Raw genomic sequence first — 16267 nt, forward strand, 5'->3', positions numbered from 1 at the left:
GACATAATTAAATCATCAGACTATATTCTCTGTATCTGTTTCCTTCACCACAGAGTTCTAAGGACACTGGTGCTTCTGTTTTCTGAGTGCTGACCTTTTTTTCTTGGGAAACATGGCACACCAGTTCTTTGGGAATACTAGTACATTTGAATCAATCTTGACAAGAAGGTCAGGTATACAGTATCACTCAGGCATTTTAATTTCTTCATCTTGCTGCTTCCAATTTCTTTTGATCTTATATCTAGGGTAAATGAAAGGTGATCATATTTTGACAAAAACTGTGTCTGCTGAATAGGGGATATAAGTATAAAATAATTAAAATGTCCTAATTTATTTTCTAGTCATCATTGGAGGAAGATATGCTGAATCCTAGAACAATTCTGAATGTATGAGCCATAGAAATCCGTTTGAAACCCAGTTCTCCAAAAAACTGAGTCTCATATTTTTAATCTTTAAAAGGGAAAGAATAAAACCACTTCCCTTAGATGAGATTATGTGTAAAATACATGGCACCATGCCTGGCTCTTGTCAGGCAATCTATAAGGGTAATTTCCTTCTTAAACTCTGCTTTATTTTACCAACTATAAAGTGATTTTCTAATCGCAAACTGGTGACCAAAAGGAAACGGTATACAAATCACAGACTTCTGTTTTACACAAGAGATTGCAATGGCGCAATGTAAGCAAAGGCAAAAGACATTAGCCATCAGTTGGCAAAACATGCAAAGTGCTTTTTCTTTGCCATGTCCTCCCAGGCCATTTACGAGGGTGATGCTCTAGAACTACTTGTTGATTAACTACCAAGAAGGAAATAACTTCCCGAATACTTCTGAGGAATGCATTTTGGTCTAACTTGCCTACAAAATCCACTTGATGTTCATTACAAACATACCAGCAGTTTCAATTTGCATATCTACAAAAGAATTACTGACTTTCTTGTTATGTTTTTCAAATAGAGAAAAATAATGCCTTTTCATTACATAAAATACAAATGAATTTTTATCTCTGACAAAATATTGGAGGTAATACATCAACTTTTATTTTTAAGAGCTCATAAAAAGAGGCCTTTGTAAAAATGTGTGTGTATGTACATGCACTTCTACACAGGCATAGTAAGAACAATTTTGACATGTTGATGACTTACAGATATATTAGATTACCCTGCTATGTTTCACAGCCAGTGTCTCCTGAGAGAGTCAAGCCCTAATGACTTACAGCACCCACTATATGTAATGGATCACCTTCTCTCCTAAGAATAAAGGTTCAAGTTAGGTACCACTCTTGAGAGAACTGAGAAGAGAGTCACTCGAATAATTTTTTGTGTTTTATAGTTCAGATGAGGAATATGGGTTGAGATAGGCTGATTAGTGTCTGAAAGGCCTACATGTCAATTGATATTTTATAATTGGTGAATACAGTAGTATCTAGATCCAGGAGGGAAATTTGGTTAGAAATGGAATTCAGACACTTAGTAGTCTTTGGGTATTATGAGCCAGAATACTTCTATGTAATGACATTTTGCCTTTCTTTCTTGTATCTCAAGAGTAGATGAGAGACTTCTTCACTCATTAATCCATTATACAGATTGGTAAAATTTTGGTTCCAAGGCCTATATACCTTGACTCTAAAACAAAGAGGCAATAAAGTAGGAGCAGTTTAAGGGGTTAATAGAGGTGAAGATCCCTTATATAAGGCATCTGTAAGGTCATTATCATTGCCAGGAAGGGACTGATCCAGAGACACCATGGAAAAATGGAACGTCCTTCATGTGCTGGTGCCAGAGTGCTGTTTTTATTTTCTCCAGACAGGCTTAAATCCATCACTTAGGAGCTGATCACTTGGGAGCTAATCTAAGACCTGTTTGAGTTTTCCTAGCTACTTTCATGAATGTTTTGGTCTCACCCAGGAGTACATAATGGGAAGTCATAGTGGGGGTTCTAATTCCAGGTCCTCTAGTTACTAATGTGTGACTTTTAACAAGTCTTTGAATTCATTCATTCATTCATTTACTCATTAAGAATGTTTTGAGAAAATGAATGTGATAAGTATGAGTCTGCCAGCTTGAGGAGACATACAGGTATAATCTCACATCTAGGTAATATCTCACAATAAATATTAAAAATGTATTTAGTGAAAGAAACTTTTTGGATGGTAGCTTTCTCATCTATAAAGTAGATGACTATAATTTTTAAAGGCTTTCTATCTCTAAAATTGAGTCTGAACACTCTGTGTTGAGGAGTACAATTGTGTTTTTTTCTCAAGATAGTGTAGAACAATGACCCTCTATGTGTGCTGGCTACAAAAGTAAGTAGTTTGCTCATGTCCTTGGATCGCTTCTATTTTGTGGTGCTTTCTACAATGAAAGGGCAGTGACTCTTTTCTTGAACAAAATGGAATTGAATTGAGTCAGGTTTTTGAGTCATCAATCATAGGTCTTCTGCAATCCCAGATCTTATTACCTGGTGAGGTGTGTATGAGCATTACCCAGGCAAGTAGCAGGGGAGGGGGTAGTGGTGTTCACAGAGTCATTCTTCTCCTTCCAATAGCACTATGATTTTAATTAAGGCAAGAAGAAAATTAGCATTCGCTGACCACACTATGCCAGGCACCGAGTTAGACACTTTCACATGGATTAATCCATTTCATGCTTATTTTTTAGGTGAAACTATAGAAGCTCAGAGAAGTGAAGTGTCTTGGCCAAATTTGCCCCACTAGCATTCTTTCCTCAAAACCCCATATAAATTCCTTTACAGACCAGGAGACATTTAGGGGGAAGACAGAGGACCCAGCCTGATTGTAAATTTATAAAGGATATTATGATTTTGCTGCTGGACATATTTGCCAGTGGCTTAGCTGAGCATTAAAATCCTTCTGACAGCTGCTCAGATTATTTCCAGATGAGTCCACTAGAACTGTATAGTATACAGAGGTCAGGACAGGCACCAGCAGGCAGCCAAATGGGGTTTGTGCTTTGGAGAGAGAGAAACAAAGGAGTGGTGAGGTTCTCTTAGGATCAGGCATATGTTTCTGGGAGAGAAGAGGAGTGGGAAGAACCTCTGTGTCTGAGTTAAAGAAACACAGGGACTGAGAATAAAATGAAAAATGAAAAGAAAGAAAGGCACTGTGTGTGTGTCCTTATAATCACAGAGAGGCCTGTGCTAGTGGGGACACTGGTTTGTTACATACTATTCAGACAGCTCAGCTGTAAGTCTAGCTATAAAGCAGGGTCATATTGAAACCCAGATGCTGCCTCTCAGCTCAGCAATCCAAACAAGAAAGCAGCAAACCCAGGGGTCCATCTCCAAACGGGGCCCACATACTTCATCTCTGTGACTCCCACTACAATCCCTGGGAAGAACAATGCCACTTTTCTGCAGCACTTTGAAAGTGTGCTCAACTCGTGGGCTGTGAGTTGCACCATTCTCATGTCAGCCTTTCCCCTTGAATAGGCTCACTTCCCTTTGTCCTGTCCTGTGGGGAACTGTGTACCATTCAGACACAGGGCCTGCTGGCAGTGGGAAATGACCCTTTAGTTGGAAAGGGATTATGTACCTTAGAAATCACCATGTATCAGTGAGAAAATTTTAAAATATGTTCCAATTCTTTGAAAATCTTCCCATAGTCTAGGCTGGATTCAGTGACTCACTTCTAAGAAATAGAAGAAAACAGAAGCAATGGTATGTGACTTCTAAATCTAGGTCATTAAAGGATTCCTCTTAGCTCTCTCTTGGATCACTTATTCTGGGGGAAGCAGCTGCCATGTTAATAAAGTGGCCTTTTGGAGAAGACTACACGGTGAGCAACTCCTAATCAACAGCCATGCAAGGGAGTCCTCTTAGAAGAGGGTCTTGTAGCCCCAGATGATGCAGCCCCCACTGATGACTTGACTGTGACCTTAAGAGCCAGAACCATCCAGATAAGCCACTCATAAATTTCTGGGGCCCACAGAAACTGTGAGACAAAAATGTTGTTTTTAAGCCATTAAGCCATCAAGTTTTGGGGTAATTTGTTACACAGTGATAGATAACTGATACAGTAGTGCATTATTATCTTCTTTGAGGCTTCACAATGTATCCTTTCCCTTCTATTCTGGATTTGCTATGCATCATAATTTCATGACTTCTTGCCCCCTCTGGGTTCTCTATGCTACCTGGCTTTTTTCCTCTGGGCTCTGAACAGTCCTGGTTCTTGTTCTCCACTGGGACTGCAACTGTCATCCTCCACTCTCCTCACATGTCTGACCCAAACACCAACCTTTCTCATTTAGGACATAATTGATAAAAAAAGTTCTATAGAAACCCTGAGGTGAAGGAGTCCAGAGTTCAAGGGGAGATTAACCATCTGTGCCCTTGTAACTGAAACAGAAGAAAAAAGGCTGTATGCAAAAAAGACTGGCGACAGGATATTGAAGTTTTAGCCTGGAGATTTATCATTTATCACTGAAATAATCACAATAATAGTAAGATCAACACATTTTTAGAGCTTAATAAATATCAGCACCCATCTAAGGACTTTTATACAGATAATCTTTTAATTCTCTTAATGGTAGTAAAAAGTTGTTAGTTTTAGTATTGCTATCATTTTTCCCATTTTACTGATGGTAAAACTACCAAAAAGAGGTTAAGTAACATGCCCAATATTACATGACTAATAATATCTCTAGCTCTCTTTCTATCATAAGTATATAAACCAACTCAAGTCTCTCCTATCTTGATGAAAAAAACACACCAAACCCTTAATTTATGGCTTCCTTCAGTTACTCGTACATATCTCCTCTCTTCACAATCCAACCTGTAAAAGAGTAGTTTCTCCTTGTCATCTCTACTTCTCCTGCCTTAACCCATTAAAATGGGAGCTTGATCGTCACCATTCTTCTGATACAGACGGAACCAGTGATGCCAATGATGTCCATCTTAATCAATTGGATGAACACTTCTAAATCCTTACCTTCCATAGTCTTGCAATTCTATTTGGCATTACCCTTCACTCCATCGTGAAACACACATTCCCCTTGGATTCCATAACACTCTCTAGTTTTGCTCCTACCTTTAAGATCTTTTGGTCTCCTTTGTAGGCCGCTTTCTTCTGCTCAGCCATAAAATGTTGGAAGAGCATCAGGATTCAAGTGTAGGCCTTCCTTTTTCTTACTCTACATACTTGGGGATCTCATCCACAAAAATGGCTCAGATAATTGTCATCCTTATGCAGATACCTTCCAAATTTAAGTGTGTAGCCTGAGATCCTGCCTCATAGATTCACTGGCCTGCTGGATATTTTCTCATGGATATCGCAAAAGAACTTTGGAATCAGCATGACCATATCCAAATTCAACACTGTGTTCACTGAATCTGCATTCCCCATGTAAGTAAATTAGCTTAGAACCTGTGTGTGGTCCAGGTTCAGTAGTATTGGATGCTCTGTGTAGCAGACTTGAGTGGGTCTCTTTGGCTGTGAACTTTTCCTCTCACATCTCCTGGATAAATCTTATCTAACTTAGTAATGAAAAATCCAATAAACTCTGCATAAGGACCACTACTGTGGTAAGTTTTCTGAGCTCATATTTGGCTTGCCTTAGGAATAAGTGATATATATATACTGAGTTGATAACTACATCAGAATTATCATTCAATGGTATTATTAAACTTGTTTTTTCTTGGCTTGAAATATAAAAATGATATCAAAAGAACACTTTCCAATTAAATATAAGAACTCTTAAAGATTATAAAATTCTGAGAATAAATCTATAATCGAGGAAACTATAAGATGTCCTTGAATGTCAAAATAATTTGATAAGCACATAAGATGATGTGTTGGAAATCTCCCCAAACACAATTTTCATCCTCAAGTTAAAATGAAATGTATTTTTTCTTGTGATCATGTCTAGATTTTTAATTTGACATGTGTGTTGTTAATCTAGATTTGGGAAAAAACAAATGATAATGGCTTCATAAATTGTTCAATTCTCTGAAAAAACTCCGGGAAAAGTGTTTTCTAAAGGAATACAAGTCTAAAATGAGTCAAATGAAAATTAAAATACATTGGATCTTTTTTCTTGACTTTACACTGGTGACACTTTCATAATCATCTATGCAGTTTGAGACTATCTAGGGACAAAGTGAAGGGCTCTGGCCACACTTGTTGAATCTATTTTTAATTCAATTTACAGGCATATGATATTTGCCAATTACCTCAACTAATAATAAGAACATAATATCATTAAATATCTCCTTATATCTTACTTGGCATACTACTAGTTAAGAGTATGGGCTTCAGAGACAGTGGGTCTTGTTCTAATCCTTATTTAGCTGCCTTACTATGAAAAGGAATAACAGACTTCATAAGATAATAATATATGCCAGCACAGAGAGCATCATCAAATAAGAGCCCAATAAACTATAATTACCATTATTATGATTATGCTCATAGAAATTTTATGAAGATAGACAGAACAGGTGTTTTCATAATCCACTTAGAAGTGGAATAATCAAATCTTGTGGAGTTTAAATGACATGTCAATGTTTCATGTTCATAAAAAGTATTACATCAGTGGTTAATATGAAACAAACAAAAATAACTCAGTCTCTACTTTTGAGGAGTTATTAATTAAGGTGGGGAAGAAGACAGTTACGAGATAAATCAGGATATGACATGTGGGATAAAGTTAGTCAGAAAAGATGACTTGGTGGAAGTGAGTCTTGAGGTTAGTTTGATTGAAGTGTAGAATTTTGTGGGTTGTAATAGAAGAAAGGGGCAGTAAGAATAATATGGAGAAATCACAGAGGTGGGGTTCACCTTAATAGCTAAACAATATACATTTTCATGTCTAATCTCAGGACAAAAAAGTATTACTATCTAATATTCATAGCAATATCCTTAACCAAAGTCTGTTGTATTAACCTATTAATTCAGAAAAGAAATGTTTGGTTAAACAGAATAGAAGATATTTAAATTTAAAGAACTAAGGCTAGTTCTATCCTTCATTTGGGTGAATCATGCATTTCTCAAAGGGTTTAGAGAAAGGCCTGTTCTCAGTCTACACTTGGCCCCCATTCCCAACATAACCATCCACCTCCCACCTTGAATTGCTAAATAAGAAAATAGTTTTCTATTCATATGCCAGGTTAAAAAATGCCCTCACTATAGTCATTATAGTATGACCAAGCTTGGAAATATGATTAGAGATAATGTCGTGTGATAAAGTTGTAAACTAGTTAAGATCTATCATAGTATTTTCCCCATACTGTTTATTTTCCTTGTAGCCTGAATTTCATCATGCCCAATTCAGCTTCATCAATATTCATTGAGCACCCACACTTGAGGCTCTAATTGGAGCTCTGAGAATCCAAAAATACATGCCTGTGTCTTTAAAGTCTAACTTAATGTCTAGCTAAGAGCTAAGACTTGAAGGGAGGTAATGTAAATGCTTTAGCATATCTCGAAGCAGACTTGGGGCAATTTAATCTTTCTTCTTTATGTTTAGAATTAGTTTTGCCTTTATAGTAGCATTCCAAAGGGATATTCATATTCTGAGATGAATAGCAACTAGCAACTGCAGTGTCAACTGCTGCTATAAATAGCGTAACTCTAGTAATACTTAAATGTCCAGCTTCTAAAAGTGCTCATTTGAGAGCCAGCTCCACAGAAATAAAATAATCTATATTTTCTATCAGTTGGGCAATAAATCCACTGCAGTAAATATCAAGCATAAGAAATGGAGCCTTTCTTTTATTCTTATATTTTTATTTATTTCAAGTAAATTTCCTAAATTTCCCTTGACACTTATTTTGTGCCACTTCAACATTATTCTGAAATACAGACATGGACTTGACAAAAAATACCACTATTTTATGTTTTCAAATAATTGCATTTTGATAGAATTCTGAAGTGGCAAAGATTTTTAACAATACATTAGTGTTTTCCCCCTGCTACATGAGGCTTATCTTTTTGATGTTTATTACATGCAAGTTTAATTATATAAAGTAGAAGAAAAAGGGCAGAGGCACTAAGTTAAAATAGCTATGAAAATTGTTATAACTACTTAAGCTTACCAGAAAACATTTCTATTTTGATGATTTTTTAGGGGGATTTTACCATGATCATCAACATTTTATTTATATACTACTTTTTATGGCAACCTACCATTACATTCTTTTTGAATGATTATACTAGAATAGCAAACACATATTAAAAATTCCCTCAAACTATGTCATGATATATACCAAACAATTTTATTATAATAATTTACAGCTTGAGAAACAAGAGCCTGGGAAATTCTATGTATATTCCAATTCCCCAGTTTTTGTGAAAAACTGTACTAGTGTGGTTGAAATTCAGTGGATCTTGGTCAAAGATTTACTGAAGAACTAAAATACAACTGTTTTTCCTGTGTTTTCTACAACCTGCCAATTTCATTTCCTTTTCTCTATGCTCTCTCTGCAGGTTCACTTGGATGTTGGTGAGCTATGGCTTGCCTTTATTAGACTCCTGTGAGCAGGGACAATGAATGTGCACAATTTACTGTACACACAAGTGGCTTTTTCTGCCCTCTAGGCTGGTATCAAGACCATTTCTCATTGGAAAGTCAGGCAATATAATTAAATCCTACTGGCACAGGCATGGGTAAATTCCTATTGGCATACAAGTGGGAAGAAATACGTGGAAAAAGAAAAGAATAAAAATAGCATAAGGGGAGGTAAAATCAGAGAAAAATGCAGGAATGGGAGGAAAAATAAATCAGGAGTGGTTCAACTCAGCAAAACAAGTAAATGCAATGTAAGTATTGTCTTTCTGCAATCATAGAAGATTTATAAGATGAACAAACAGAGTATTATAAAAAGGCCAGCATTCTCTGCAAATGTTTAGGCAACTGAGATAATTATTTGGTTACTTTCTCTTGAATAAAGAAATAATCAGCTTTTATTTATTCCTAGGTCATTTGAATGAGAAAGTTCCAGAATGCCTCTCCCACCTAACATCATAAACTTAGGTTTATGATAGAGATGCTGAAGCTGTGAATATTTAAAGATGACTTCTGAGTTATCACAACGTTTTAAATAATTAACTCATTTGTTAATAAAATGCAATAATAAATGCTTTTGGTATTAGGACATTGTAGCATATTCTAGTTCTTTAAGAAGTATATTTGTTCTAGGTCACAATTAACCTACACTTAAGAGCCAACTTGGAATCTAATCCAGGTATACTCCATCAAAGACGAGTCCCAGACACTCTGAAAAAAATTAGTGACATTACTTTTATTTATTTATTTTTTTAGTGACATTACTTTTACAGTCATTTCTGACTACGAAAAACTCTGGGAATTGCTGCTTGAGATATTTAATTTGTCTGTGATATAAAATAGCCAGTAAATTTCAGTTACAGGGATACTCCACTGATAAAACTAATATCTCATTCCTTACTCTACATATTCTGGATAAATTAGCATGTCTACATGTAAATTGGTAACATTGATATGGACACTTCCTATAACTTAAAATAAAAGCCTTGATGAAGTTAAAGAGTATTTGTTTGCTGCTTGTGTTTCATGGTATTTGATTTTTTTCTTTCAAGTATTTTGTTTGAATTAGAAAAAATTGCATATATTGTATTGCATTTGAAGTAAGATAGTTTCAGTGCATTGCAATACAACAGAAAAAGCAGTTTAAGACCAGTTAATTCTCAACTTCTTTGAGTTTTTTCTCTTTTGATTTTTTGTCAGACCTCATAAATAAGATGATGACTCAGATAAATATAAGCCCAAGTTCTCTCTGATGAATTGTTGATTGATTGGTCAGTGTGTAGCTCTGGACATCAGAATAGAAAAAAGAAGTTGGCATCTTGCTGAATTTGGTCAAGGCTTCTGAATAGTTCCATAATGGGACATAAAGAACCCAACTATGCCCACTCCTCACCCAAGCTCTCAGTGAAGGAGAGACCAACCAAGGAAGCCAGCTCTATGCAAAGAATCTCCCTTTGCAGTGTTCCAGATCTAGGTGAAGGGCACTCAAATAATAAAGAAGCTGGAGACCTGGGGTGAGGAGAGACCTCTTTATGTGTGAGTCAATGGGTCCATGCTATTAATTAATCTTAATGTAACCTTGCCAAGAGCACTTGCAAGATTTGATGGGTGAGGAAAGACCACTGCTTGATTCAGGCCAAGAAGGTAGTTGATAGGTCTTACTTAGGAACTTTCTTAGTAAAAAGAATTGACACTGGAGTTTTCATAGATAGATTTTGGAAAGTGAATAGTCTTTCAATAAATGATTCCTAACATAAGTTTCATTTTGGGAGGTCGGGACTAAGAGAGTACTGTAATGTGCATATTTTGAATTGCAATTTTATATAACTTTTTGATATCACCCCTATGAGAAGTTACATATACAGGGAAAACTCCCAGGACTTACATCTCTTCCAATCAGATCCTCCTGGTTTTCCACAATTCCCCAGGGGGCAATACCTATGGTACATATCTTCCCTCGAGACTTAGATGCATGGTCCTTCAAGGCATCGCCAACATGACGAATAACACCTAAGAGGAAAAAGAGAAGTATTACTCTTGCCTTTTAAAGCCATTACTTTCCATTGTTCTAAAGTAAATTGTGAGAACGATTTCTCCCAAGATTAAATGTACTTAATATACAATTTTGACACATTTCTATACAAACTGCATTGTTTATGTGAATATAAACTTGTGCCTCTAATGCCAGATACATTTGCCAAGACTTGTATATGAACTCCAGCAATGCATTTCTTACCCCATCTTATATGAAAAAATGCATCTAACTTCTATAAAAACATAAATATAATTCTTTAAACTTAGAAAATCTTTTTCTGGTATTATAAGCATAATGATGTGTTAAATATGACTAAGAACCAATTCCATGACTGTATCCTATAAAAAGCATGATATATAACATTATATTAAATTTACACCACAATTTGTAAGAGTTAGGGTTAAATAGAATAGTGACAGCTCAGATTTTGTCAACCTTGATTTCATCTTTCAATTTATGGACACATAATGTGCAGACCCTACTTGGAAAGAAAATGTTGGCATATTCTGTGGAAAGTTCATGTTAAAAATATATAAATATACCTTTTTATCTTTATCATTCTAATAGTTTTCCTCTCCTATCATGATGGCCTTCCCCATCACTGTAGTTAAAAGTGAGAAATTCAATTTATAAGATGGTTGGAGACCTATAGTTTATCTTTTTATAAACCATCTAAAGAAGGTTCAATTAATAATCTTTTCACCTCCCTCCTCAATAGTAATTTTCATATAAGATATGAAATATATTCTCTAAGAGAAGATGTTTCCACTTACAAAAATTCCACCCATCGCTCAAGGAAAACTTCACACCTAGTTTCATCTCCTATATGAAAGCTGAGTTGGATTTTATTTTGTCTAAATTTGAACAGGATGTGGTTTGCATATCTTGAATAGCTCAATATGTCTCCGACCATATTCTGTCATGAATCATAATTGCACACGAAGATGGCCCCTCTAAATGTAAAACTCCTTGAGGGGGAGGGGAGGGGGGGTCAGTGTCTTACTCATCTTTGTGTATTTCAGGGACTAGCACAGAGTAAAGGAACAGAAACCATACAATGAACTAAGCACACAAAACACACCAGGCAATTGAGTCATGGGATGGGACATACATGTGTAAACAACTCGATTCTGAAATATTTGTAAGAAGAAACAGAAAGATCCTCCTTTAAAAAATCAAATAACAAAATAGTGTAAATAACCACTAATCCACATTGAGCTATTCTGGAAGTGTTGAGAAGAATATCAATTTTACTTATTAGCTTATCTATGGATCTCCTAAGTGAGAGCACTGGTTTAAAAATATAAGAAACAAAGCTGTGAATATTCATATTAAAAATTCCCCCCATTTACATGTAAAATTCCTTTCAGGTTAGTCCTGGACAAGAAGTTCAATGCCCTTCCATCTGCCATAATTCCACCATTATCTCTTATGTAATCTGCGTGTGTCACCATTAGAACCTCACAATGAGTATTGCATTGAACATCAAGCCTGGAATGAGACAGAAAGGAACTCTTTGACTTATAGTAGTTATGTTGTAAATTCTTCTTTTGTTATTTGATGTGCTTCATAAAAGAAGAAAAACAAGTACTCAGAAACAAAAGATGGGTACGAATTTTTTTAGAACCTTTAGAAATTTTGAGTTGGTCTCTGTATGAGGTACAGGTTATGTCAGGAGAGCAAAAGAGTGAATAATCCCAGGCGAATGGTGCCTGCTAAGCTGTGAGTGAAAGTTGGAGCCCTAAAGCCTAAACAGTCATTGAAAGAAAATTGCTCTGTAGACGTCTGATCACTACACAATAAACAGTGAAGAGCTGACTGAGCAGGTCATTCCTAGATCATGTCAGTTACAGACTAAGCCAGGATTTCACAATGACAATGAAGAGCTCGGGCAATCCTCAGAGTTCACTGCTGAAATGTGCACATGGAGTTCCGTGGCGAATGCTCACAAATTCAAGGTATTGAGGAGAATTCTGAGTGTAGGTCTCACCCACAAACATCATCCAAACTATAAACAAAAGAATAAACAACACTGAGATAATCTTTTATTTAAAACTCGTTGGTCCAGGGTAATGTTAGAATGTTTCACCACCTCCAAGTTTGCCTACATCTGCAGACTTTGAGTCTTGTAACAAGTTTGAATTAACTCACTGTGGCATTACTTGTGTACTTTCAATTGGCACTTCAGAATCAGGCTGGGAAAATATGTCAAAACAATTTACAGGCATTCATTCCACTCTCTGTTGCACATTAATTCTGCAGATAAGCACTTAAGTGTAAGTGGATTTGTAGGAATTGGTTTGACAACCTGCCTGTATCACAATGTAGAAATGTCTTTTGCAGGTTGAAAAAACTGTTTGGAATTCAGAGTGGAGTGTATCTTCTACTGATGTAGAGATTATTTAATAAAATTGGAATAACAAGCAAATAATATTCTGGACTTTGCTACTATAATTTATGTTCCAGATGGAAAGGGCATTTTACAAAAATTAAAGCTATTTCCATCAAACTTAAAATCAAGTAAAAAACAGAGGCAGAGCTTCTAATTTAGAGCAAAAGTTATTCCTTAAAGAATTATTGGGTAGAAGACAAGAGGAGAAACAGTTCAGAGATGGAAGACACTGACGACGCCTTGCCACGCTAGCAGTCAGCAGCTGTGTGACGCAGCAGGTTGCCTAGGACCAAACCAGAGAGGGTCGGACCTGCATTGCCACCATGTGCCCACCATCCAGATATCATTGCTGACATGTACACATAAGGAACTGTTTGACATTGAAACGGGGACTCAGAACTGTTGGACATGGAAATTGGGGCTCAAACATTTTTTGTTATTATATGTTTATTTCTAGTCTGCAGAGGCAAGATTATTTAAAGGAAAGAAATGGGGGAAAATAGATACAGAGGCAAAGAAGCATTGAACAGACTGTCAAACTACAGCGGGAAGGCAGGGGAGGTTGGGGGGGGGGGGCTGTAAGAGATCAACCGAAGGACTTGTACACATGCATATAAGCATAACCAATGGATACAAGACACTGGGGAGGGGGGGGGGCAGGTAAAGGCATGTACTGGGGGGAAGGGGAGCCCGGGGGGAGGTCAATGAGGGGAAAAAAAAGGAGACATATGTACTACTATTTGTAATACTTCAAACAATTAAAAAAATAAAAATAACAAAAAAAAAGTTTATAAAACATAAAAAAATAAATAAAATTTTAAAAAAAACACAAAAAAAGAATTATTGGGTACAGCACAGGGCATATAGTCAATAATATTGTAATAAATATGTATGTGTCAGGGGATACTGGACTTATTGGGGGATAACTTTATAAGTTATATAAATGTCTCATCACTATGCTGATCACCTGAGACTAATATAATATCAAATGTTAACTGTATTTGAAAAAACATAAAAAATTTTTTAAAAGAATTATTGGGTGCTTATTTGGCAACTTGAGATATTGAAAATATCCTATGATATTCCATTAATCACATTTAAAAATTCTATATAGTCAAGTATTAAATATCACAACTTGTTTCTTATGCGCAAGGAATTCTACTTGGTTGAGAAATAATGGTAGAGTTACTATTTAGGTAAAGAAGGGAGAGAGAATGATGAGAGAAGAGATAACTAGTGAGTATGGACACCTGGGTAGGAGAAGCTGGGAATATAAATATATTCAACCTCAGGAGAAAATTATCTCAGTCACAGTGCTCTCCTGGCTTAAGTAGCCTTTCTCTGCCCCCCTTCCAGTCACCTGTGTTAACCCCTCCAGTGAATATCCACGCTCCGGTTGTCATGGCTGCTTTGATAAGACCTTTCCCAAAGACTTGCTTGAGTTTTGGCTGGAGTTCAAAGTTCTGCAGGCCTCCATGGACAGAGATGAGAAGCTTGGGAAGCTCCAACTGCCATTCCTTGGTCATCAGGTGTAAGAGGAGATCAGGTTTTGTATCGAAAGATACTCGCACATACTGGAAGAAGAACAGCCATGGATTAGACAGGGCAGGGCTGGCTGGGGCTGCTTATTTTTAGTGACTGCAATGATGAATGAGATGTGTACTTACTTGAGAAAATGTCTCATATGAACCCAGATTTTTAAAAAGGGGTAAATCATCTGCTTTACCAAATGAGCCTTCGTTAGACAAAGAGAGACACTATTTTTAAAGGTTTTCTTGGAATTGTGAATAACTACAAACTTTCAAATTATTTTTCTTAAATGAAGCACAGGCACAATTTTTCTTGGAATATACTCTTTGCTCAAAGGAAATCATGTTTATATTTTACTGGCATTAACATTTGTGCAACAGTTCAAATGTTTCTAATATTTTCAATATAAGTGATCCGTTTATGCCAGCTGGACCTGGGTGTAACTGTTGCTGTGACACTATTATTTCAAGAGGTTTTGAAAAGTTCTATCATTCTACATAATGTAATGAAAATTTTAAAATAAGGTAACAGCTGATTATATTTATTTAAATCTATAATAACTGCATACCAAATGTTTTCTTTATCTTTCAAAGAAGACAAGTGACAAAAGGCATGCAAATTTCTCTTGCAGTATAGTTGAAAAAAAATTAGAATGTATAGCATATATATTACCAGATGCAACCAGAAATAAAGTTATGACAAGTAACTTATAAATGAAATGCCATAAATACATATAATGATAAATCTATGTATATAGTTATTTATATCACCATATACATAGCTACTTTTAGGCTTCAGTTTAATTGTATAAAGCCTTCCATTTCCATCTGGAAACAATGGAAATACTGGAAAAATATATTTGAAAGCCTTTTGTAATGCAGTGCTGAGCTGGCATGAAAAGAGGGAATATCTTGATTCCTAAACAGAGTGGAAGCTGGAATCTCAGGAGATAAGGAAGCACTAAAGCAGGCTTTAACCCTGTCAGTTTCTCCTAAACCCCGGAAGACCTTGGGTATCTGCTTTAATGGGTTTATGCAGTGTGGGTGAGTCTAATCGGGGACTCCCTATAAACATGGGATACTTCAGAGGCTTCCACCCTAAAGATTAAGGAAGAAAAAAATAAGTCTGATGTACAGAAGAGATCAGGAAGTTTGCCTGCTTACCTTTTTTCCTAAATAGCAAAGAAAAAGAAATTCCCCTCTGATTATTTATAAACAAAAATAGATCCTCAAACAGATTTTGGCCCACATTCACACTATCACCATGGTTTCAGAAACTCAGAGTAATGTATAATGGTTCTGTTGGGGTAATGGCTCCAGCTAACTGGCAGAAACAAATGTAAATTCTTGTGCAGGAATGTGTCATCAATCAAGATTTCAAATAATTTCCAAGGGAAAAATAATAATTTCATAGTAAAATAATTATAATAAATTACACAAGGGAATAAAGCAGCATGAATGAGAACAAAAGGAAACAACAGACAGTAGAATAAGATCCTCAAAGATACTGAAATGATCAGACACAGAGGTTGAAATAGCAATACCAGTATGTTAAAAAGCATAAATGAGAAAATTGAATTATGTGAGTAAAGAACAAGAGATTATAATGAATTACCACATACATTTGAAAAATAATAAAAAATAGAACTTCTAAAATTAAAATATAATAATTTAAAGGAAAAAATAAATGGATAAATTAAACTACCGAATAGGCATGCTAATGATATATCCAGAGAAATAAACCAGATGCCACCTAGAGACTAAGGAATTGAAAACAGAAGAAAAATGGAGCCC

At 35.9% G+C, this 16267-nt stretch overlaps 1 protein-coding gene across 8 annotated transcripts in view; it reads right to left on the reverse strand.

The window, feature by feature from the left end:
• Positions 1-16267, reverse strand: part of TRPM3 (transient receptor potential cation channel subfamily M member 3) — a 711013-nt gene that overhangs the window by 216641 nt on the left and 478105 nt on the right. For all 8 annotated transcript variants that reach the window (XM_080667736.1, XM_080667735.1, XM_080667742.1 and 5 more), the window contains exons 4-5: positions 14305-14518; positions 10403-10527 (exon numbers count right to left, since the gene is read on the reverse strand). In XM_080667736.1, coding sequence (XP_080523862.1) covers positions 10403-10527; positions 14305-14518 — 339 coding nt within the window. The remainder of the gene's footprint in view (positions 1-10402; positions 10528-14304; positions 14519-16267) is intronic.

Source organism: Plecotus auritus (genome assembly GCF_963455305.1).
Source record: "Plecotus auritus genome assembly, chromosome: 5".
Classification (NCBI taxonomy): domain Eukaryota; kingdom Metazoa; phylum Chordata; class Mammalia; order Chiroptera; family Vespertilionidae; genus Plecotus; species Plecotus auritus.